This window comes from Dysidea avara, chromosome 1, assembly GCF_963678975.1.
Source record: "Dysidea avara chromosome 1, odDysAvar1.4, whole genome shotgun sequence".
Lineage (NCBI taxonomy): Eukaryota > Metazoa > Porifera > Demospongiae > Dictyoceratida > Dysideidae > Dysidea > Dysidea avara.
The window spans coordinates 16,097,074-16,120,377 of record NC_089272.1 but is presented as its reverse complement, the minus strand read 5'-3'; the positions used below and the strand labels follow the sequence as shown (position 1 = coordinate 16,120,377).

Below are 23,304 nucleotides of genomic sequence, written 5' to 3'. Positions count from 1 at the left end.
GATGAGTCCTCCAGCTGTAAAGACCTTGGGATTGTTTTTACTAATTCACTAACATGGCAAACACACTATGAAATGATTTCTTCTAATGCCTATAAATCTCTTGGCTTATTGCGTAGGGTCTTCAAGGACTCCAATTGTCCCCAGGCCAGAAAATCTCTGTATATCACTTTAGTTAGATCAAAGCTACTGTATTGTTCCCCACTGTGGAGGCCATACCTGTTAAAAGACATTGAATCACTTGAGAAAGTCCAACGAAGAGCCACTAAATTCATATTATCAAACTATCAATCAGACTATAAAACAAGGCTAATACAAACTGGTATGTTGCCACTAATGTACATTTACGAAATTGCCAACATATTATTCTTTATCAAATCCATCAAAAATCCATCAAAAATCCATCAGATAAATTTGACATCTTGAACTATACCAACTTTACTACAGGTTCAACAAGATCTGCTGGCACAAAGTTATACCCCAAGACAGCCCATATCAACCCTATCATGAACTCATATTTTTATCGTTTACCAAGATTATGGAACTCTTTACCAATAATTGACCTATCTCAATCACTAGATGTAATCAAACCAAAGTTGAAAGCATTTTTATGGAATCATTTTCTAGCTAACTTTGATAATACCCCCTGTACTTTTCATTACCTGTGTCCTTGTACCCGCTGCTCCAAGACTCCTGCACCAACCAATTATAATTATTTGTAACTATTATATAAATGTATGCATGTATAGTTTTTGTAGTTAAGTAGTTAGTGCTCTAGGCTACCAGTGCAGGACACTGGTAGTCCTTCAGAATTGTATGTCTCTGTAATCACTATAGCCTCTACTGTATGTAATTCCAATTCTGTAAAGCAATTATTAAATTAAAAAAAAGAATGTTCTCAATTCTCGGACAAAAATATGTATTATCGGTCGAGTGGCACTGATCGTAATGCTTGAAGCTGATCAAGTCTTTCTGTGCTTAATGTGAAATAGCAACTCTTATACTCTCCAAATATATGCAGATATTTGGCTTAGTCCTTATTGGCTGTGAATTACAAAGCTCCAAAGTCACTTCTGTCATGCAATCTTAAATTCGGTCACATGTGAAGCTCGTGCAAATCAAATCGTTACCTATATCCAATTCAAAGCTATTTTTATGAAAATTGAGAGCATCAGCTACCATTCAATAGTAAACAGATACATGCACAATGACCGCACCTTGATTTTTGCCCGAATAGCTAAATTGCATTTAGGCTTCTCTGACAGTAGCAGCCTAGCTACTGCACCAAGCACACACATACACAATCCAAATCGATTTAAATGGGGTTTTGACTAACCCCTGTCTTAAAAATCTCAAAAAGTTTCTCTTCAAAATGTCCAGGACATTAGCCACATCGAAACACTCTAATAGAACAGTCACCTATTATACAATTGGAGCAGTCAGAAAATCTGAGAGCCACGCCCAGGCATATTCACTTCAATAAGACTATTTATATGTGAATTTCGTTGATTACAACACTTAAATACTGATTACATGTGATAATGCATTTACTGATAGAGTAATTGACTGCTCTATTAGCAATGGCGGATCTAGGATGGGGAATTTGGGGCAAATTCCCCCCCAACCCTCACTTTGTTGAGGAGCCTGCCATACTTCTAGCTACTTAGCTAGCTTTATGTCAGGCCAAGAAACTCATGACAATATGCAGCATTTATTACAAATTCACCTGAAATAAAAGCGAATCAAAGTGAAACTAGCTGTGAACATATGCTGTGAAATTGCCACCCGAACCTCCGTACGTACTAAGCGCCTCTAAAAATAATTATCATGTTGCTGTTATCACGACATTCAGAGCCTTTTAAACAGTTTTTAAGACTCTGAAAAGGCCAAAATAGCTAACAGCAACAGTGAGACACTACTAAAAGGTGATTATTTGCTGCTTCAAAAGTGCAGTACTGAGCAGGGGTTCTGGCTCTCCCCAACCATTTACTGTTTGTGCCCCTCACCTTGCCAGCCCCTGGATCCGCCCCTGATTAGAGTATTTCGATCTGGCTATTGTCCTGGACATTTTGAAGAGAAACCTTTGGCATTTTTAAGACAGAGTATAGTAAAAACCCCATTTAAGTCGATTTGGATTATGTATGTGTGTGCTGAGTGCAGTATAGCTAGGCTGCTACTATCAGAGAAGCCTAAATGCAATGTAGCTATTCGGGCATAAATCAGGGTGCGGTCATTGTGCATGTATCTATTTACTATTGAACGATAGCTGATGCCCTCAATGTTCATAAAAATAGCTTTGAATTGGATATAGGTAACTATTTGAATTACACGAGCTTCACATGTGGCCGAATTTAAGATTGCAATAGAATCTTAATCTCTACAAGTAGCGATTCCTGAATTCCGTAAATTTTGCATAAAATTTTCTCCGTAAATCTTCCATTGGAGAGTTGGCACAATCAATTCGCTGCCGTACGAGTCATTGATCAAACAATTGGAACCTTTCTAGGGTTTCTTGGGGCAAGGAATACGATGGTGCAGTTAGTTTTCTGCTATAAATATGTTTGTGTGGAGTTTTATGCCAATTATAAGATTATTTTGCAATATAGCCACCACAATATTATGTTCTCTTTGCAAGAAACGACCCAGCACATGTTTGTTACACCAAGGTGAGCATTTTTGTCCATGTAGTTTTCAATATTACTATGCTAAAAGTCAACAAATTTGCACCACAAATAGCTCATCTTCTTGATGCACCATTTTGGTAGCTGTCAAGGAGCTGTACATTAAGAGAAAAAATAATCATATAAGCAGCTATAAATCAACAGTACAACTTCTTGCTTTACATACACATTGTATTTTTGAGTGGAGGTGACTGCTACAGAGTGGTTTAACTTCACTATGTGTATGCTGCTTTGCCATCTGCAATATCCTAAATGCATGCAACTATTTAGTGGCTTTCTATGGAGGTGACCTTTATTCAGAGGGTCCTACAAGTAAGGTTACACTGTGGTCCATATATTAAAGTATTGATAACAGAAAACAGAAGTTCAAAATGTTATTGCGAAGCTCAGTTATAAGTATTCATTCAATTGTGCCATTTTTGGGACTATTTTCAATGGAAAGATATGGAAAAAATTTGCCTATTTTCCAGGACAAAATTACTTATAACTCCACTATCCTATGACGGATTTTAAAAACTAAGTGTTTATGAGATCCTTAGGGAGTACTGCAAGGCTATGCTAAGGCCAATGAAACTTGATTACCAGTTTCTCGCTCAGATTTTTGAAAATTTGATGCGGGCGGGCGGTTATTATTCATTATTCATTATTTTTCCAAAAGCACAACACACATCCAAACATGAAGATTCCTGCCAAAAAACAGTGAGATCTACACTGATTACTCTTGCATTAAATAGCTAAGGTACGTTACTAATCTATAACAAGTGATTTTTCCATTAGAGTATAGCTGATTGCTCTATTAGAGTAAAAGTGACCGTTCTATTAGAGTATTTTGATCTGAAATACCAATAATGAAATTCCATGCGGGTGTATCAAAAGCATGCGGGCGATGACGCGAAACTGCTAATCAAGTTTCATTGGCCTAAATAAAAACTACTTCCATTAATTTTAAAATTCTCCCGGAATCGCTACTACAAGTATTTTTAGATAAATTATAACTGACTCTTATCTATGTGATTTGTAATGTTTTTCCTTACCTGAACATATCAGTTTGTAACTGTGTTTTCAGTAATCTTAATCATAATCATAATCATAATTGCAGGACTGAAGTGACTTTGGAGCTTTGTAATTCACAGCCAATAAGGACTAAGCCAAACATCTGCATATGTTTGGAGAGTATAAGAGGTGCTCTTTCATATCAAGTACAGAAAGACTTGATCAGCTTCAAGCATTACGAGCAGTGCCACTCGACCGATAATACATATTTTTGTCCGAGAATTGAGAACATACGGACAGGTCACTTTCGCAGCTCCTGCAGCCAGACAAAGAAGGCTGCAGGTCTGAAATTTTGCATGCAAGAGTTTATGACCTAGACCTATCCAAAGGAATAGCAAGAGCAGAAATTTTCTTTGTGGTTTTTTTTATTATTATTATTATTATTGGGGGTACAGGTAAGGAGGCAAAGCCTGTAAAAACCTGATCTAAACAATCAAACTACTACAAAAATAACTATACAATATCATACTGGTAATCATAATAAAATCTATCGAGGTGTGTCTTAAACAAATTGGTTGAATGAACATTAACTGAGTCATATGGGTTTAAAGAAAAATCGCGTCCGAACCGATGGTGGTCGAACATTGGTGGCTTACTCTACATTGCATTTAGGCTTCTCTTACAGTAGCAGCCGTGCTACTGCACCCAACACACATATTATTATTATTATTATTATTATTAATGGCCAAAAATTGCTTGGCAGTACAAGACTGTCAAGCTAGGCCGCAGGCCTTTGAGAGTGCCCATATCTTGTTGTTCTCCATAAATCATCAAGATTCTTCTTAAACAATGCCACAGTTGGTGCAGAAATAACATCTGCTGGAAGAGAATTCCACAAATTAACTACTCTGTTGGTGAAAAAAATATGCCTCACTAGCAGCCGAGATCGAAATTTAAAGAGTTTACGGTAGTGAACTCTGGTGGTATCCGTATTACTCAAAGTGAAAAATGAGGTAGGGTTGATGTCATAGTAACCATTCAATATCTTGTAGGTCTCAATTAGATCTCCCCTTTGACGTCTACAATACAGTGAATATAAACCAAGTCTCTCTAGACGAGTTTCGTATGATAAATAAAATAAACTAGGTAATAACTTGGTGGCACGTCTCTGTACTTTCTCTAGGAGATCAATATCTTTCGCCAAGTAAGGGCTCCAGACCTGGATGCAATACTCCAAGTGAGGTCTGACATACATTATGTACAAAAAAGTCAACAAGTCAACAGAAAAAAGTTTGAAGGACCTTCTTAGCAAACCAAGAACTTGCATAGCTTTTGCTGCAGCCTTACGACATATACGCAATCCAAATCTACTTAAATGGGATTTTGACTAACCCCTGCCTTAAAAATGTCAAAATTTTCTCTCCAAAATGTCCAGAACATTATCCAGATCAAAACACTCTAATAGAACAGTCACCTATTATACAATTGGAGCAGTCAGAAAATCTGAGGGGTACGCCCAGGCATATTCACTTCCATAAGACTATTAATATGTGAATTTCGTTGATTACAACGCTTAAATACTGATTACATGTGATAATACATTGGCTGATCGTTATATTAGAGTAACTGACTGCTCTATTAGAGTATTTCAATCTGGCTAATGTCCTGGACATTTTGTAGAGAAACTTTCGACATTTTTAAGATATGGGATAGTCAAAACCCCATTTAAGAGGATTTGGAGTGTGTATATATGTGCTGGGTGCAGTAGCTAGGTTGCTACTGTCAGAGAAGCCTAAATACAATGTAGCTATTCGGGAAAAAATCAAAGTGCGGTCATTGTGCATGTATCTATTTACTATTGAACGGTAGCTGATGATCTCAATGTTCATAAAAATAGCTTTGAATTCCATATAGGTAACTATTTGTTTTGCACGAGCTTCACATGTAGCCGAATTTAAGATTGTACGACAGAGGTGATTTTGGAGCTTTGTAATTCACAGCCAATAAAGACTAAGCCAAATATCTACACATATTTGGAGAGTATAAGAGATGCTCTTTCATATCAAGCACAGAAAGACTTGATCAGCTTCAAGCATTACGAGCAGTGCCACTCGACCGATACTACATATTTTTGTCCGAGAATTGAGAACATTCGGACAGGTCACTTTTGCAACTCCTGCAGCCAGACGAAGAAAGCAGGAGGTCTGAAATTTTGCATGCAAGAGTTTATGGCCAAGACCTCTCCAAAGGCATACCAAGAGTAGAAATTTTCTTCGCGGGTTTAAAGAAAAACCGCGTCCGAACCGATGGTGGTCGAACATTGGTGGCTTACTCTATTGTTGTTTGGCTGCAGAAAAACTAGAATTCCAGGGGTTCTGGAGGGTGCAACTCCCAGATGCTGCTGGATTTTTGCAATTTGGTGGCTTGAAAACAGCCTAAGATTTATGCTAAAAACATGAAAAATGCTAATAATAACAGTGTCGATCTAAACTGCAACTTTTCCCCAAACCTTTAAGTTATTTTTCAGCAGGGGTCATGGCTCCCCTGCCCCTTAGAATTGCCTGTGAGAATCATAGGCGGCGGACGGGGGTACTGGGGGGCTGAAACCACCAGAATGATATCACGACGAAATTATCCTTCCTGGAGTGGGGCTGGAAACCGCGATAAAGATCGATATACTCTAATAGAACGCTCAAATACCCTAATAGAGCAGTCAAACCTTCATAAAAACGTGTTCCTAAAAGCGGCTTTAAAAACGAAAAAGTTGCCTACAGCGGGAATCGAACCAGGTACCTCTTACTTTAAGAGTTGGTGTCTTACCACTATATCTAGTGGTTAGAGGCTGTTTTGTACTGCTTATAAATGCTATTATGTTCATTAAACCTGTAGTTGACAGTTAAAAGCTTCGCCAAAAATAGTTTTTAGCTGGCAAATAGCCTGTTTAAAATAGTTTTGACTAAAAGTTGGTATTTTAGTTAAAATGCTTTAAATTTTACCTATAAAATTGCTATAAACTAATTTTGGTGAACTTTGAGACATGGTGAAAGCTAAAATGGTTACATCTTCTGGGTTCCCCCCAGACCCCCTGCTGCCAGAGACTCTATACACCACTCAGCCCCCTTATATTAACTACTTCCTCCACCGCTAATTATTGTTATTATTAGTGTTAGTATTATTATTATTATTTTTATGTAGCATATATACGAATTAATACATAATTAAATTTATAACGCTAAACATATCTTTTAATTATGATACAACAGCAAATTAATAATAATAATAATTTATTATTTAAGAAATGACAGAAGCATAGTGGTATTTGCACGCGATATGGTACTGGTGCAAAAAGTAGCAGAAATCAGCAAGAATTTTAAACCTTATAATAAATTTAAAATTATATAGTAGTATGAACTATAATTATTATTATTATTATGAAACAACATTAATTTTACATAGCATACTATAAACAAATAAATTTATCATTACAACAAATTAAACAATTTAGGATCCATAGCTGACAGAAAAACTGTTAGAATCGAAAGTTTGCTAGGTGCCAACTTCTCCAGCAACTGTTTGTGACTTTCTGGAGGTACAATGCAAAAATGACACTCCGCCAGTATTCGCTTACTGCTGAGGACGAATTTCCTGACTTTGACATTGGCTAAGTTAAGTACGTAGCTAGTAATAAGTATATAGTAAGATAATAAGTAGTAGTATGGTGTAGTCTTCAGTATGTACCTGTGTAACAATAATAATATCGCGTCAAAAAGAAGAATTTAGCTATAGATTGTCCAGATAATTATAGTCAGCATTTTGCAGCACTATACCCAAAACCCAAGCATCTCCAACGGGTCTGTGAACTACGCAGACACAACACAGTAGCCTTATTAAAGCAAATCCCAACCTTGTTCCCACACAAGAGAAAATATCACTGTAATTTCTATCCCATCGAGCAGCAAAGGCCACTAGCAAGTCTCTCAATAAAAGAGGATGTTTCACCACCAGCCAGACCGTCCACAGAAAAACGAAAGGTGTGAAGTGAGCTCAGCGTGCACAACAAGCAGTTGAATACTTTCGCTTCTTTTCAATTTTGGCTCCAAAGAGTACTGATTTGGTTGTGTGAATCAAATAAGACTGGGCTTCTGTAGCTATCTACAATACGTACATCGAACAACGCCTCACAAGCTTGTGGTAACCAAACACCCCCAATACTTAAGTCATGCAGTAACAAGTACTTCTCCAGTAGGGTAACCTGCTGCATCAGAAAGAATGGGTCAATATTACTAGGCAGTAGTTACTGAACCGAAAGGCGGTTCAATAAGCCGGACTCGCTATTGAACCTACAGTAAACTTAGACAAAAAAGGGTCACTAAACGAAAAAATACCACAAAACTCAACCTGGGCTCAAACCCTGGACTATTGGAACTGTAGGCAGTGGCCTTACCACTGTTCTACCGCTGCTAGCTACCCACTACCCCTACTTTTCTACTTAATAAATGCTACTCATGTAGTAGTCTCACTATATACAGTGAGAAGAACGTAACCTAATTGTGAAGAAGAAACCAAAGCTGAACCCGAGCCTAACCCTAACGGTAATGCTACTTTTCGCGTGCCCTAAAGTCAAATGCTAGGGTAAACTACTAGACGCGAAAATAAAAACCATTCAGTTCAGTAACCACTACCTTATTAGGCCAGGCCAAATTAATTCACAGTTTATCGTCACCGCCCGCATGGGTTTTTAGGAATAGAGTAATAATTTCATAATTCATTATTTCTCACGTGATAATCATTGCTTACGCTTCTGAACTCGTTTTTGTATATTAAAATATGGTGTGTGCAACAAACGTGACGATTGTTCCCAGCCTGGACTCGTTAGTACCTTCAATAATTGGATTTCTAAAGAGAGATTGCATAAACGAATAGCTAAGTATTAACAGTGACGTAATCAAATAAGTTCTGCAATCATTGTTAAAGTAGCTAACAACTGTGTGAAGTTACTTTTTAAATGTTTTTCCATGTTAAAAAAATTACGAAATATGAAAAATGACCTCCCGCCCGCATGACTTTTTCAAATATCCCGGACGATAAACTGTCAATCAACTTGGCCTGGCCTTATTATTACGCAGTGGATATCAGTCCGGCAGTCACGTGAATTAAAAACTTGGACAGAAAGGTCCCAAACGACATAATCCTGACCGGGAATCGAAGCCGGTACCTACAGTGTGTGAGCCCAGGTTCGTAACCACTGTGCTACGTGGCTTGTCATGCTACAACCGGTCTCCCCAAAATCGTTCCTCCCGGACCAGTTGCAGCAAACATACTTGGTCCCCCCGGACTTCTTGCAGCACTGCAACTTGTCCCCCCTGGACAACTTACGCCGCCACAGTTGGTCCCCCTCTGCCATAAGTGGTCTCCACACTGGTTTTGTCATAGACTCGATCACAGATCTTTGAGAAAGTGTAGGGCTAGGTACAAAGTGCCCGACCTAGCTTCCCGTTCCACTGTGGCCTTCGAGGTGGCCTTATAATTGTACTAGTATGCGTACGTGTTATACAAGATCGAGATAGTCTAATAGAGCAGTCAGTCAATACTCTAATAGTGCAGTCACCTAACATCTACAATTGCATTGGTACATGTACATTTAGCCTGCTAAGGATATCTTGCAAATGAAATACATGTGATCTTGTGTATGCCATTCTTTAGGTCTACATAATAATAATCTGCTGGCATGATTATCACTTTAATGCTCCTATACAACTCTTGATCAATGTAGTCCACATAAAAGGCAGTATGATCTAAACCATTTAAGATATTTTGTTCTGCAAAAAGCTTTAGCTTCTGGAGGGCACAGATCTCTACTCCATATACTGGTGCACCCCCTTTGATAAACCCTGGATCAGCTGCTGTAAACATTAGGGGTAAAACCATGCATAGATACCATAGTATCTATGTAAAAACACTATAGCTAGCACTATAGCTAGCTAGTACATAGAGTGGAACCTATCTTAACAAACTCCCCAAATTAAGGACACAATAGAAAAAAACCTCCATAATAAGGACAAAATTTTGAGCCCAAACGGTCTGGTTAATACATTTTTACCTCTCAAAAGGGAAAACCTGTATATTACAGTAAAAAGTGGCAAAATTCTGGGTCTCACAATGTCCATAATAGAGAGGTTCCACTGTACAATTAAACTTGCAGCTTAATGCCGACAAAATAAATTACATATAAATAACATAATAACAAAACTGTAGCTGATGCTATTATATTAGTGTTCACAGTATCGAAGTTGACTGGCACAATCCACTGGCAGAGCAAGAGTCTACTGGAAGTTTATTGGCTGTGATGCCTGAGCATATCAAGACTCACGGTAGTGAGTCGCGCGGCCAAGAAACTACAAAGCGCACGCCCAATTAAAAGACGCGCGGCCACTACTGTGAGTTATTTACGTGTAGGGCCGGTTTCGCAATATTAGTCCCAGATTACGCAACATCTCTCAATAGATTTGTATTGTGTTACGTGATAAAAAAATCTTTTGGAGTCGTCATCATCATAGTTTTCTTGCGACCTCGCTAAAATAAAAAAGTAACCATCGCAAAATAAAAAATAGGCGTATTTCACTGTATTTCTCTACCTTATGTTACAACTACTGTCACGTTATACCAGTCAACATAGTCGTGTTTGTATAGTCCATCTAGCACTGACATTATCCAATCCTGGTTTGCCTATACGCGAATTTTGTTCAATCAAACCTCTAATCCCTACAATAACTTTTAAAGGCACGACGTGGACACAAACTCTAATGCCTGATAAACAAGTTGTGACAGCGTGCTGAACCGTAAGTTCCCTAGGGATGGCGTTTTAAGCTGAAATCTTTTAAATTCCATTTAGTGCCACACCCCATGCGAGCGTTTATAAATCGCCAGTTGTCTGGTGTGAAGAACAAAATCACTAGCGAAGGTGCTTTAAGCATACTTTTCAATTCTCTATTTACATGTAATTTTTAATAGATTAACCACAAAGGCCGACAAGGCGAATACAAAAGGTAACAAGCCTTTAGGGGTTACCACCTCTATGTAGTGTGTACCATGTAGCTTGTGTTGTGGCTTTCATTAAGTATTATGCACACACAAATGGTGCAACAAAATTTTGTAATGGATTGCTGGAATGTAGTTGGTGGTGTTGTGGCTCGAATGTGGTTCGTGGTTTGCCAGTGACCATGTATGAGTTGGGGTTGTTCCACACAACTTACACAATATTCAAATTTCATTATGGCCATGAAAATTTCTTGCCATATGGTAAACATACAACAATGTGTAACAATGTTAATCAACATCACATCAAGACTTGACTAAAAATAGTTCCAACAATAGTGATGATTTCTTGTATGTAAGCATGACGATACTGAGACCTGTAAAAGAATAAGCAGGCACTGAAGTTAACCTTAAATTAAATGCTCATGTAACTGACCTGGAACATCGGTCGCAACACCAAAAACACTTGTTTCGATATCTGATGACACAATCCAACAGGCACTGAATTAAAAGAGAATGTATAAAAAATCAATATGCCGGGCTATATCAATAATAGCATGGATAATCAAAATGAACAAAAATTATTTCCCAGGCTAAGTGAATGAATAACATAACTGTTGGGTAAGCATGTCAAACCTGAACATTAAGACATTAGTCAAACAAAAAGTACGCTATCACAACTTGGTCATAATACAATGTTTATACCACTGGACTTCACACTGGTTGCCCAAAAATTGTGCCATTCCAGGACAACAGCATAATTATGAAACAAATAGTTACTACAACACAGAAGGCTTACTGTTGCACTGTCTACACTGATATACCATAATTTAAAAACATAACAGGTGGGCATTAAATACAATACACTTAACATCTGGGTACTAGGAAAAAATCACTAACATCACAACATGTAAACTGACCTAGAAATTAACACCCTTGATGCCACTCACAGTCTACACTGGATATTTGTTTGAACCCATCAACACTATACCCGATACATCTGAGTAGACTGACCTGCAAATTCACATCACTAGTATACAGTGATAATTGATAACTACAAAAACAATTGCAATAATACAATTCTTCTGTACGTCAACTGACCTGAAATTCATAACACTCGATACCGAGACCTGTAAAAGAATAAGCAGGCACTGAAGTCAACCTTAAATTAAACAAACATGCAAACTGACCTGGAACATCGGTCGCAACACCAGACACCTGTTTCGATATCTGACGAAACAATCCAGCAGGCACTGAATTAAAAAGAGAATGTGCAAAAAAATCAATATGCCAGGCTGTACCAATAAAGGATGGATACAGTGATAATTGATAACTACAAAAACAATTGCAATAATACAATTCTTCTGTACGTCAACTGACCTGAAATTCATAACACTCGATACCGAGAACTGTAAAAGAATAAGCAGGCACTGAAGTCAACCTTAAATTAAACACACATGCAAACTGACCTGGAACATCGGTCGCAACACCAGACACCTGTTTCGATATCTGACGAAACAATCCAGCAGGCACTGAATTAAAAAGAGAATGTGCAAAAAAATCAATATTCCAGGCTGTACCAATAAAGGATGGATAATCAAAATGAACTAAAAAATATATATCCCATATGCAGGTTAAGTGAGTAACATAACTGTTGGGTAAGCATCTAAACCAGAACATTAGGTCATTGGTCAAACAAAAGTACGCTATCACAAACTGGTCACTGATAATTGATAACTACAAAAAGAACAGTTGCAATAATACAATTCCTCTGAACGTTAACTGACCTAAAATTCATGACACCTGTATCTTTGTTCTTGCATGGTCTCAACTTACATATGTACCATGATCACATTCAACTGCTAGTGGATAAACCAGTATGACCAGATGGCCTGCAAAAACCAACAAACAGGTGTTAAATACAATACACCTAAAGCCTGGAATATGAAAAATATTATATAAGCATTATTCCACACTGATATAGTAATAGATTATAGGACGTTGTGGAACTTGCCTAAACGTGTAAACTTGAACATGAGGACAACTGCATAATCTGGACACTTGGAATTGTCCAATACCTGATGAACAAGTTAGTACTAATGACATTCACTTCAACATAGAGATGGGCGGTATTCCTTTTTTGAAGAACGGTACGGTATTAGGAAAAATACCTCGGTATCACTAAATACCTTTTATATTGTACACTTCTTAAAAACCTGGGTAAGCTGTGATTTATACCTATACTCACATTGTGCTAGTAGTGAAAGTTATCTTTAAAAGGAACAAATGAAATGACAAATTGTACCACAAAGTAAGGTTTGAATATCTCAAAAAGTAAATTATTGTGTTTGTCTTGCCCACAGCATAAACACATGGTTGTGTGGGGCTTGACTTCATGTGTAGCCACCACAAAACCACCAAAAATTTAATTAATGCATTAAATTCGGTATTCGGTATTTTTAGAAAGCCACAACGGTATCTGAAAAATACCATTTTAACTACTAATACCTAAATACCTCCCAACCCTACTTCAACATTTTATCCCAGCTGGGTGAATCTCTTGTAACTGAGTAAAAATGTGTTTATTTTCCACCTGCAACCAAAGTTCTACATTTCTGTGGTTGAGTGTACAAAAACTGACCAGGAAAATCAGTATGCCATAGGGGTATAGAAATGGTTCCTTTCCTTCTGTTGTGACATTACTTACAGCTGACTGGTAAATGATCATCGATGTCCCCGTGGACCCCAACAATGACTATATCAATAACTTCACAAGTTGGAATGAATTTCCTTTCACCATGTGGTGGAATGAATTTCCTTTCAGCATCTGGTGGACAGGTCCATAAACCCTATCTCACAAACACGGTGAATCAATGTTTGGCGATGTGACACGTTGCACAAACTTCACTCCTCGTTTCGTTATCATTCAAGACTGGCATGTATCATAGAGTACCTCAGTATTCTTGACTCTTACTTCTTCAAGCGTTGCTCAAGCGATGTAGTTTCTCACGAGGGGCTCAAGTTTCTCATTAAAGTCGAGCCGATTAAAGTACGCCTCACCATCTAGTTACATTCTTAAACCATTCAATTTAAAACCACGCCGGTATCACGAGTGTCCGCTTAAGGTAATTAGGGACTTTCCACGAGATTTCCCCTAAATAGATCACGTGTTAGTTGTCAATCCGGTGGATTGTGGTAGTATACATGGTTCAACAATGCGTTAAGTGTACTTTAACACACTATAAGCTGTCAATAATTGTTTGTGCACTGCTAAACTAAGTTATTTTTGTGTGATAAGCATGCTTGAGGAAGGGTCTGGGGGACGAGACTAATGTTTTGACAGCAGTTGATGGACAGCAGTTGATGATGGCCAGGCAAAGAACTGCGAGAAGAACTACTGTGATAGTGTGATAGTAGGGAAAAATTCCCACCCCTATAGCTCTGCCTAGGCGCATTAACTAGCATTATCTACAGCCAGTGTTGGGAGTAACGCGTTACATAAGTAACGCGTTACGTAATATTATTACTTTTGTGGTAACAAAGTAATACGCTATGAAAACAGGTAATATAACGCAAGATACTTTACTTACAAACGTAACGCGTTACCTAAGTAATATAATTACTGTAACCAAGAGTACATAATAAAAATAGGGAGGGAGAGTGTCTAACTAGGACACCTTCAGCCAAAATCACTGCGTATTATAGAGCATCCACACATTGGTAGAGCAAAGGCTTTACTTTATTCAACACCTATCAACAGCACTCAACACCTATCAACAGATCTCTATAGTCGGTAAAAGTGTTTATTTGTTCAAAGATCATTGTCTTTTCAATAATACACAGTGATTTTGTACAGGCTGTATTGGCAGTTAGACACTCTCTCTCCCTATTTTTATTATGTACTCTTGCTGTAACGAGTCTAATATGACGTAATATTATTACTAAAAGTAACGAAGTTACTAATCTCGTTAGTAATCCTCTGAGTAACGCCTAACCACAATGGAGTAACGAGGCCTATTGAATGAAGCTTATTCACTAGTTTCTTACTTATAACCAAGATTTGTACATTGTCCAACAACGCAATCATGTCACGTGATAAGGTGGTAGTTTCACACGTGACAGCTTAAGGCTGTGGACACAAAGTAATATAATATGTAATATTATTACAGTTACTTTATTTTATGGGTAATATGTAACTGTAACTAAATAGTTCTGTTGCAAGTAATATGTAATATGTAGCTAACTAGTTACTTTTACAAAGTGACTTGCCCAACACTGTCTACAGCTACTGTATTATGTTGCCGATATGTACATCCGGGCCAAGAATAAAGGTGAAAGTGGTAGTAAGGCTCAATCCTATTATTCTGCTGAACAGGCAAGGGAGTCTGGGACTCTGGGGGCATGCTCCCTCAGGAAAGTATAAGTACTACAACTTTTTTGTTTTAATTGCTTCATCAAGTATAAAGATTTCAGTCAAAAGGTGATGATCGAGGCTCTGGTCTTATGCACTGGTTGGAGTGGTTGTATCGATACTGCACTGTGACATCCTTGAGGGGTTAGTGCTGGCATTATCCTTCAAAAGGTGACGATCGAGGCTCTGGTCTTGCATCTATACTGTACTGCAACACCCTTGAGGGGTTAGTACCGGCATTGTCCATTGCAATACTGTTCCATCTCCCATATACAAGTCTTGATGGTTGAGTCCTCTATTCCTTTCTCTGCTGCTCTAATCCTGAAGTTGTGACCAAAATATTCAAAAATGGTTATAACATGATAATTATTATGGTGATAAAAATTACAAATGTATTTATAGCTGTGTAGCAACTGTGAACTAATTAGTCACTTGCAAGTTTAATTAGGTGTCTGAAGCATTTAACATGCACAGATATGAGATATATTCGTCACATGCAGGCAGTAAAGATAAATTTACTCTAATAGAACAGTCATACTAACCGTAAATTCGTACTTCCGAATTTACGGTGTTATGAAACAATCATTATTATGTGTGGATTTTACTGACTCTCCAAGATAATATTCTGCATTAATGTTAATTGCTCATTTCCAAAAAAAATTTCCTTTTAAACCAAATGTAGAGTCTATCACTGACAAAAATGAGTGATATCCACCCCAAAAACACCTTCGCTGTAAAAAAGGCGCGCCCAAGAAACTACAAGTACCTGGAACCCAATGTAAAAAAACAAAAAGAAAAAACAGCTCAGCTGAAGTGAAAAGTAACTGGTAACTTAAAGAGCTGATATCTGAAGCGGCCAAGAATACAATTACTAAAGTTTAATCCATGCAAGAATACCTTGGCTATAAAACAGGTGTGTACATGAAAGTAACTGGCAACTGAAATGGCTGATATCTGAAGCGGCCAAGAATGAATGGTCATATACAACTAATTCAAAATTTTAACACTGAACCTTTATAATTCAGCTGTGTTCCATATTCACTCTTGCTGCATCGTAAAATAATTTCTTTTAACTCTAATTGGCTGGTAATTTGGCCGCCTTTTTTTGCTCTATTATACTGACTATTAAAAAAGGTGGACAAATTACCAGCCAATTAGAGTTAAAAGAAATTATTTTACGATGCAGCAAGAGTGAATATGGAACACAGCTGAATTATAAAGGTTCAGTGTTAAATTTTTGAATTAGTTGTATATGACCATTCATTCTTGGCCGCTTCAGATATCAGCCATTTCAGTTGCCAGTTACTTTCATGTACACACCTGTTTTATAGCCAAGGTGTTCTTGCATGGATTAAACTTTAGTAATTGTATTCTTGGCCGCTTCAGATATCAGCTCTTTAAGTTACCAGTTACTTTTCACTTCAGCTGAGCTGTTTTTTCTTTTTGTTTTTTTACATTGGGTTCCAGGTACTTGTAGTTTCTTGGGCGCGCCTTTTTTACAGCGAAGGTGTTTTTGGGGTGGTAATATACCCACATCCACACATTACAGTTACAGTGCTATCTAAATGATGATGAAAAGTATAATGGCTTAATGCACATCACATAAATGCAATTGTAAGAGATTCTTGGAAAGTTAATCTTATGTCATTGACATGAAGCATGATTAAATTAGGAGCTGGATTTTCATACAAGTACAGTAGCACCTTCACTGATCTCATGCACAACACTATAATGCAGTCCACGATGAGCTGATATTGTAGTCATTAAGCCACCAGGAAGGTCGGTGCCATCTGAATCAATAGCTATGTAGCAGTTGTAAACTGGAACTGCAATTTCACCATCTATAATTAAAGTACTTGAGCTCTTTACAGCTATTGACCATGTCCTGCACAGTCAACGAGTATAATGTACAAGAAGAGAATGTCATAATATCAAGCAATAGAGATACCAGATATCATTTTCAAGGATAATTGTTTGTAATGATCATGTGATCAATAACTAACTTACTCACACTTGATTAATAATATTATTTTATATTGCATGTATACTCTTTTAGAGTCCTGCAACTTTGAGTGGCCAGTACAATCTTCGTGATGAATTGTGTGTGTATCAGCACTTTTGTGAAGTGTTGTTGTAAAACCTTTCCTATATAACCATGTGATACCCACGACCCTGTGTAAAATGGTGAAATGTACAGTAACTTAAATAGTTGCATGGACATCAAGTGGAGCTTTCAGATTTGGCACTTGATTGGTAATCATCCTAATGTACTGTAACACTGGCCAACAGTGAGGGCTGTCTGGTCTTAACACTGATGCTTTCACACATTTATGGGTAAAACAGTGGATATTATAGTGAATCCACTAAATGCAAATTTTGCCAATGCTGGTGTGAATCTCAACTACATGCAGGATCCAAGAAATGGAAAGTGTGAAAGTACATAGCACTGACTCATTATCACAATAGTTTGAAATAGAAATAAAATAAAATTCCAATTCCACCTTTTCGTCCTAAAATTTCTTGTACAACTCATTTGGCTTGTCTTTATCAGTGACCTCTACTGACTCCACACACACACACAAGTCTGCTGACAACTGCTAAGTAACATTACTGAGTATACAGTATCTGCTGTAATTGTACCTGATTATCTACATAAGTAAGTCCTAAAATATTAATCCTTGCTGGTTGTCACAATCAGTTGCTCCAAGTGACTGAAAAGCACATCAAGTTAAATTAAAGTGAATAACAGATTTTAAAATGGAGAATCTACATAACTGAACAAATGATTTTTTATTTTCAACTAGCCAAGTTGTGTTTATACATACATGCTGCTTAGGCTCATTGCCAGAAAGACAGCTTTTTACATTAGTTTTGGTTATTCTCTGCTAGGCTTGAGCTAATTATGCTTTGAAAATAGCCTATTATGCTTTTCACCAAATAGCCTATTAGTTACCGATCACTGTATCCAAGTGAATTAATGGTTTTCACCATTGGTAGAACAGCTATCTAACCCATACTCCAGCCTTAATCAGAGTATAGAGATTAAATCATGTTTTATTGGAACTGAGAAAACTAGCCAACTGTTCAGTTGGTCTGTCATGGCCCTGGAAGTGGAGATGGTAATTGAGCATTGCAAGTTACACCAAAGTGATGGAGGTTTCCAGAAGCTTTATTTGTAGCCTCTTCCAGAGATGCATCTTATAGTGTTATCCTGTCACATGCTGTTGGCAACTGCATGTGGATGACTACATGACACTAAGCCATATCATAGTGGTGACTGTTCTATTTGACTGACTACTCTATTAGAGTATGTTTTGGTAGTATTTTTGAAAGGGGGATCAAGAGTGATACTAGTGCCCACAACGCGTACACGGATTAAGAACCACGTGCAATTGCAAAACAATGCAATATTCAGAATTATATGTTTAAAAATAGGTCATGCATTTCTCAAATTTCGCTTCACTGCTTCGGAATCGATCGGGGCGCGCGCCAAGTTTAAAATCGTTTGAAACAGATTGTGCACTATTTCCAACTGTCACACAACAACTAGAATTATGCTAGAATTAGTTTGTTTCTGTTTATAGGCATGCTAGTAATCGTTCGACTCGAAAGTTCTATTAAATGCCCACCACGTGGCAAGGTGTGTGTAAATAAAATCCATCCAGTTTAGTTTAATCCTGATGTAGAAGTACTTCCTTACCATTCCAACAGGTAAACTACTGTAGTATTTTCATGTTGTAGCAGTATTCAAGCCTTTTTGTACAAGTGTCGCTGGTTTTCTGAAGCGACTATAATTCTACCATTATATTGGCAGCGATTTACGAGAGTTAGCAAACTGCAGTATGTTATTATATTAACAGTGCTTACAAAATATATGTTAACAGCTTAGCTAAATGATCACTGTTCAGCTTAGACGATTGTACAACGCATTCTTGCAGTGGGCATTAAATAGAACCATCGAGCATATGTTTTCTAGCATGTCTATAGCAGAAGCGAACTAATTCTAACACAATTCTAGTTATTGTGTGAAAGTTGGAAACAGTGCACAATCTGTTTAAAACGACTTTTTAACTCGGCGCACGCCCCCTATTAGTTCCATTCCGTCTTTCATCAGCACCCTTCAGGACTCGTATTTCGTGGAGGGCAGTGCGTTTTGATCAAGACGTTGAGCTAGTACTGACTGGGAAGCTGATAGTGGAGATTTCATTGATGGGACCAGCTGCAGCAGGGCGGACCATCTGCAGCAACTTTACATGGTCCGGCCGGACTACTTGAGGCGCGGTAGTTGGTCCGGCCGGACCACTTTCGGCGGGGGACTACCTGCTGCGTGACAGGCTCCCAGCTACCCACCTCCCTTAGTTTCTACCTTATATACGTTATTCAAGAAAAATCTATATAATAAGAATACCCAATGAAGAAGAAACCACAGTTGAACCCGACCCTAATCCTAGCACTAACCTCACTCTTGCCTGTTAAGGACTTTCACTGTCAGCATGAAGGTAAGATTTTGGGTGAGTACGAAGCAAAAACTTACCTTCATACTGCTAGTGTGTTTGATACTCGAGTTATGGGTGACACTGCCGCATGGATATCAAACAGAAATAGCGTCCAACTGAGGACGAATATCCACTGCGTTATTATTATTATTATTATTATTATTATTATTATTATTATTGTTGTTGTTTATACTCTTATATGTAGCTAACGCAGAACATGTGTACAATATACATTAAAGAAAAGAATGTTCTGGAAATTTGACCAACTTCCAATCTGAAAAATGAATTACAGCTGGCATAAACATTACAACACGTAGAGTTAAGTCAAATAACGTTGTAGAATTCTACAAGTACTCAATACAACTTACTTATGCATTATTATTATTATTTATTATTATTATGACAGAAACAACTATTGTCATTATTATTATTATTATTATTATTATTATTATGACAAATTAAATAAACACATTAAAGCATACACACCATGAAACAACAGTAAATATGACAATTAAACAAAAAAGAATATATCTGTCACAACTGTCAATAAGATGTCTCATCAATGTCTATTATTATTATTATTATTATTACAATTAAACAATGAGAAAATAATGCATTTATCACATTGCACCCTTCAAAAGTAGTTTCATGCATAAATGCTCAATCCGTTATCTTAATAATCTCTACGTTAGGCAAAACGTTTATGAAGTTATAATCCTTTCTGTATAGTCTAGCTATGCTTCCATTTATTTGTATCACAAATAGATTGTTGTACTAGTCTACATCACTGTGAAATGTGCAAAGATACAATGAGGTGGCTATGGACACCGACCAATGTAACTCAAGCATGAGGTGAGTTACAATTGAAGCTAGCTTAGAAGACGGGTTAAAGCTAGTTTGTTTCAAACTCACCTAAATACAGACACTAGGAAGAATCATTATGCTTAATAGGCTAACCCAGGTGGGCGTAAAAATTATAGTCAGATTCAGGTTTGGTTCATTCTTGTTGAACATTTAACATTCTTTGTAGACTGACAATTATATTTTTTAAAATAAGGGAGGTTGGTAACTTCCATCGATGGTTGAATGATACGCAGCTCGGACCAGTAATGGTAAGGGGTTGAGGATATGTTTTCCTTTAAGTTTTATTCCACAATAATTATTTTGTTAATAGCCCAGCCGAAGTAAAAGTTCATTTCATTACTCATAACTATGTCTGATTATTACTGTGTCGCACGTCGCATACGAATAATTATAAATAGGTACGTTGTAATAATTATTATTTATTTTGGTATGTATATACGTACGTATTCTTGCCAATTTCCGCCCGCCGACTGCGTATAAATTTGACCTATAGTTCCACAAGCTGTATTGTATGTTTCTGTTTACTGTTGTATCCCTATTACTTTAATGTTACCAGTTTTCATGATCTGTTAGGTTGCTTTTTATTTTTCATGTAATAATGGCGGTTCTATTAAACGAAGAGATATTGAAGGCCATAGACGATAATGGTCAAATTGACACATACGAGTATGCTATTAGTACTGGAAGAGATCATCAAATTGTCGTGGGAGCTGTTAAAAGCATACAATCTATGGGAAACGTAAGTGACAGATAGAATATTGTAGCTGATAAGTATCCACCCCCAAAAAAACTTCGCTGTAAAACAGTTCACAAATTTTATTTACATTGATGCATAGGCACTATTAGCCTACAATTAATAGCTGAGATGTTCTTATTTAAGATTTGTACAGGAAACGCACAAATGTTGAAAATAGCTTGCAATAACGAAGTATTTCTCCATGTTTGAGGCAATCTAAGAACATTTCCACTTGTAGCTACATAATACCATGCATAAGATTATTGTATCTTTTTGTGCGAAGTCTCTTCAGTACACGTCAAAGTAAAAACCTCATTTTCAACCATTTCCAGTGGAGAAGCTAAGACATTAGAATGTTTTCTAAGATAATGACGATTGTTCTGACATAGTCTAGCTACGTGCTGCAGAATTTGGGTGTTCGCCAAATATGATAGTTCCCGAGGGTAAAGAAACTGATTTTATTTAGTACTTATCATTTGTGTTACAGGTGAAGAAGGCTCAAGGAGCCTGTAAAGCCTGATCGGTGAAGAAGGCTCAAGGAGCCTGTAAAGCCTGATCTGTACAAAAAGAATTTAGCAAATTTGAAATGACATAGCAAAAACTTATATACAAAATTATTAACTAATTAATAATCATACAATAAAGTAGACTAGCTACTTGTCAAGAAAAATTTTAAAATCATTAAGTTTGGGTACATTAACTAAGTGATTGGGTGTAATAACTTTTCAATTGGGATTTTAATATCTTTTAAGGGTAACTAAAGTGTAAAAAGGTAATTGAAGATAAAGGAACGTTTAGCAGTCCCTAGGAGCCCATGGTAATTGTATTGGTTCTATCAAAAGATCTAAAGGGGAGCTCAACGTTGAATATTAATTTTAGTGACCACGATTACAGCCATAGAGTATCAGCCATGTTACAAAATCTCAAATGGCCTACCTTGCAATTACCGTCCAAGAATGCGCCAACAGATTTACAATTTTGCCAATATTTAAGCAGATAACTACATAAACAATTTTCCGAAAACCATCAAAGGAATGGAACCACATGTTCATTAATCAGTTTATTTCATAATCAAATAGACAATTGTTATAATTAATTGTACTTGGTGATTATTCATAGTTAATTTTTTGTAACTGTCAATTTCTGTGCAACTGTCTGCGACAAAGCTAGTTCCCTGGACAACATCAGCAGTGTTACCTTCCCAGTATTTAATAAATGAATAAATAAATCTCCTGAAAAGCATTGTTAGTGCGATGGGTAATGGATCGTGTTCTGTAAAGAAATATTATGGCCCTTATGTAGAACGAACAGGCCAGACCAATTATGTCTAGCAGGTCCGGCCGAAACAATTGTGATCTTACCCAAACATAAATGGTCTGGGTGAGAGTTAGACATGAGGAAGCTAATTGTAACTCGCCACTCCACGTCTCTATCATAGTGACGGTGCTTCCCCAGGTATCGTGATCTCGTACACACATATCCGTGTTTCCCCGTACACATATCACTGACTCAGTATCAATATGCAATTCACAGTGATATATGATAATCAACTCCTTCCTGTACTCATTCTTCCCCTCCTCAATAAAAATTTAGAACTCATTAAGTGGTGAAATCGCATCATGTACAATACTGGAACAGTTTAAACAGAAACAAACTGGGCTTGACTTGAGTGTTTAATCACTTATTGTAATTTACCGAACTGTTTATCTGTGCCATTATACTCTTATTAGAGGATTTGCACAGCAAATCAAAATAAATAACTATTAACAATAATAATGTTTTCCCTGGTATGGTAGGTATTTTGTTCCGGAACAAATATAACTATATAGGAATGTGTGTTTCCCTGCGAAGAACATTACATTCTGCTACTGCTGCTGCTGCTGCTGCTGCTACTGTTAGTAGATGTGGCTTACTGCCACTAAGTACAACTTGCTGCTACTATCAGCACTGCCTGTTACTGCTACTTCTAATTATACTACACTATTAATAATAGGAGTAATCATTAATCCCCAACAAAACAAAGTTATTCCTACTCTCCATGAAGATGCTAATCCACAACTATATTAGATTATTCGATTCCAGCATTACTTC

The 23,304-nt window shown here is 37.2% G+C and overlaps 1 protein-coding gene and 1 long non-coding RNA gene across 6 annotated transcripts in view; one reads left to right on the top strand and one right to left on the bottom strand.

Annotated features, from left to right (window-relative positions):
- Positions 1-10,948: 10,948 nt before the first annotated feature.
- Positions 10,949-13,847, bottom strand: LOC136257885 (uncharacterized). Of its 5 annotated transcripts, XR_010702277.1 has the most exons (10): positions 13,348-13,673; positions 12,721-13,299; positions 12,494-12,598; positions 12,176-12,238; positions 12,087-12,115; positions 11,897-11,959; positions 11,808-11,836; positions 11,627-11,760; positions 11,143-11,207; positions 10,949-11,083 (listed from the first exon to the last, which is right to left on the bottom strand). It is a non-coding gene; the product is annotated as an uncharacterized lncRNA (long non-coding RNA). The 5 variants fall into 5 exon arrangements; XR_010702287.1 differs by lacking the exons at positions 12,721-13,299; positions 13,348-13,673 and adding an exon at positions 13,681-13,847; XR_010702276.1 differs by having other exon boundaries at positions 12,494-13,299.
- A 7,074-nt stretch (positions 13,848-20,921) lies between these two features.
- The window catches only part of LOC136257739 (phenylalanine--tRNA ligase alpha subunit-like), a 44,247-nt gene continuing 41,864 nt past the window's right edge, over positions 20,922-23,304 (top strand). Inside the window, exon 1 of the mRNA XM_066051033.1 lies at positions 20,922-21,216. Within this exon, the coding sequence (XP_065907105.1) occupies positions 21,076-21,216 (141 nt within the window). The 5' untranslated portion in view covers positions 20,922-21,075. The remainder of the gene's footprint in view (positions 21,217-23,304) is intronic.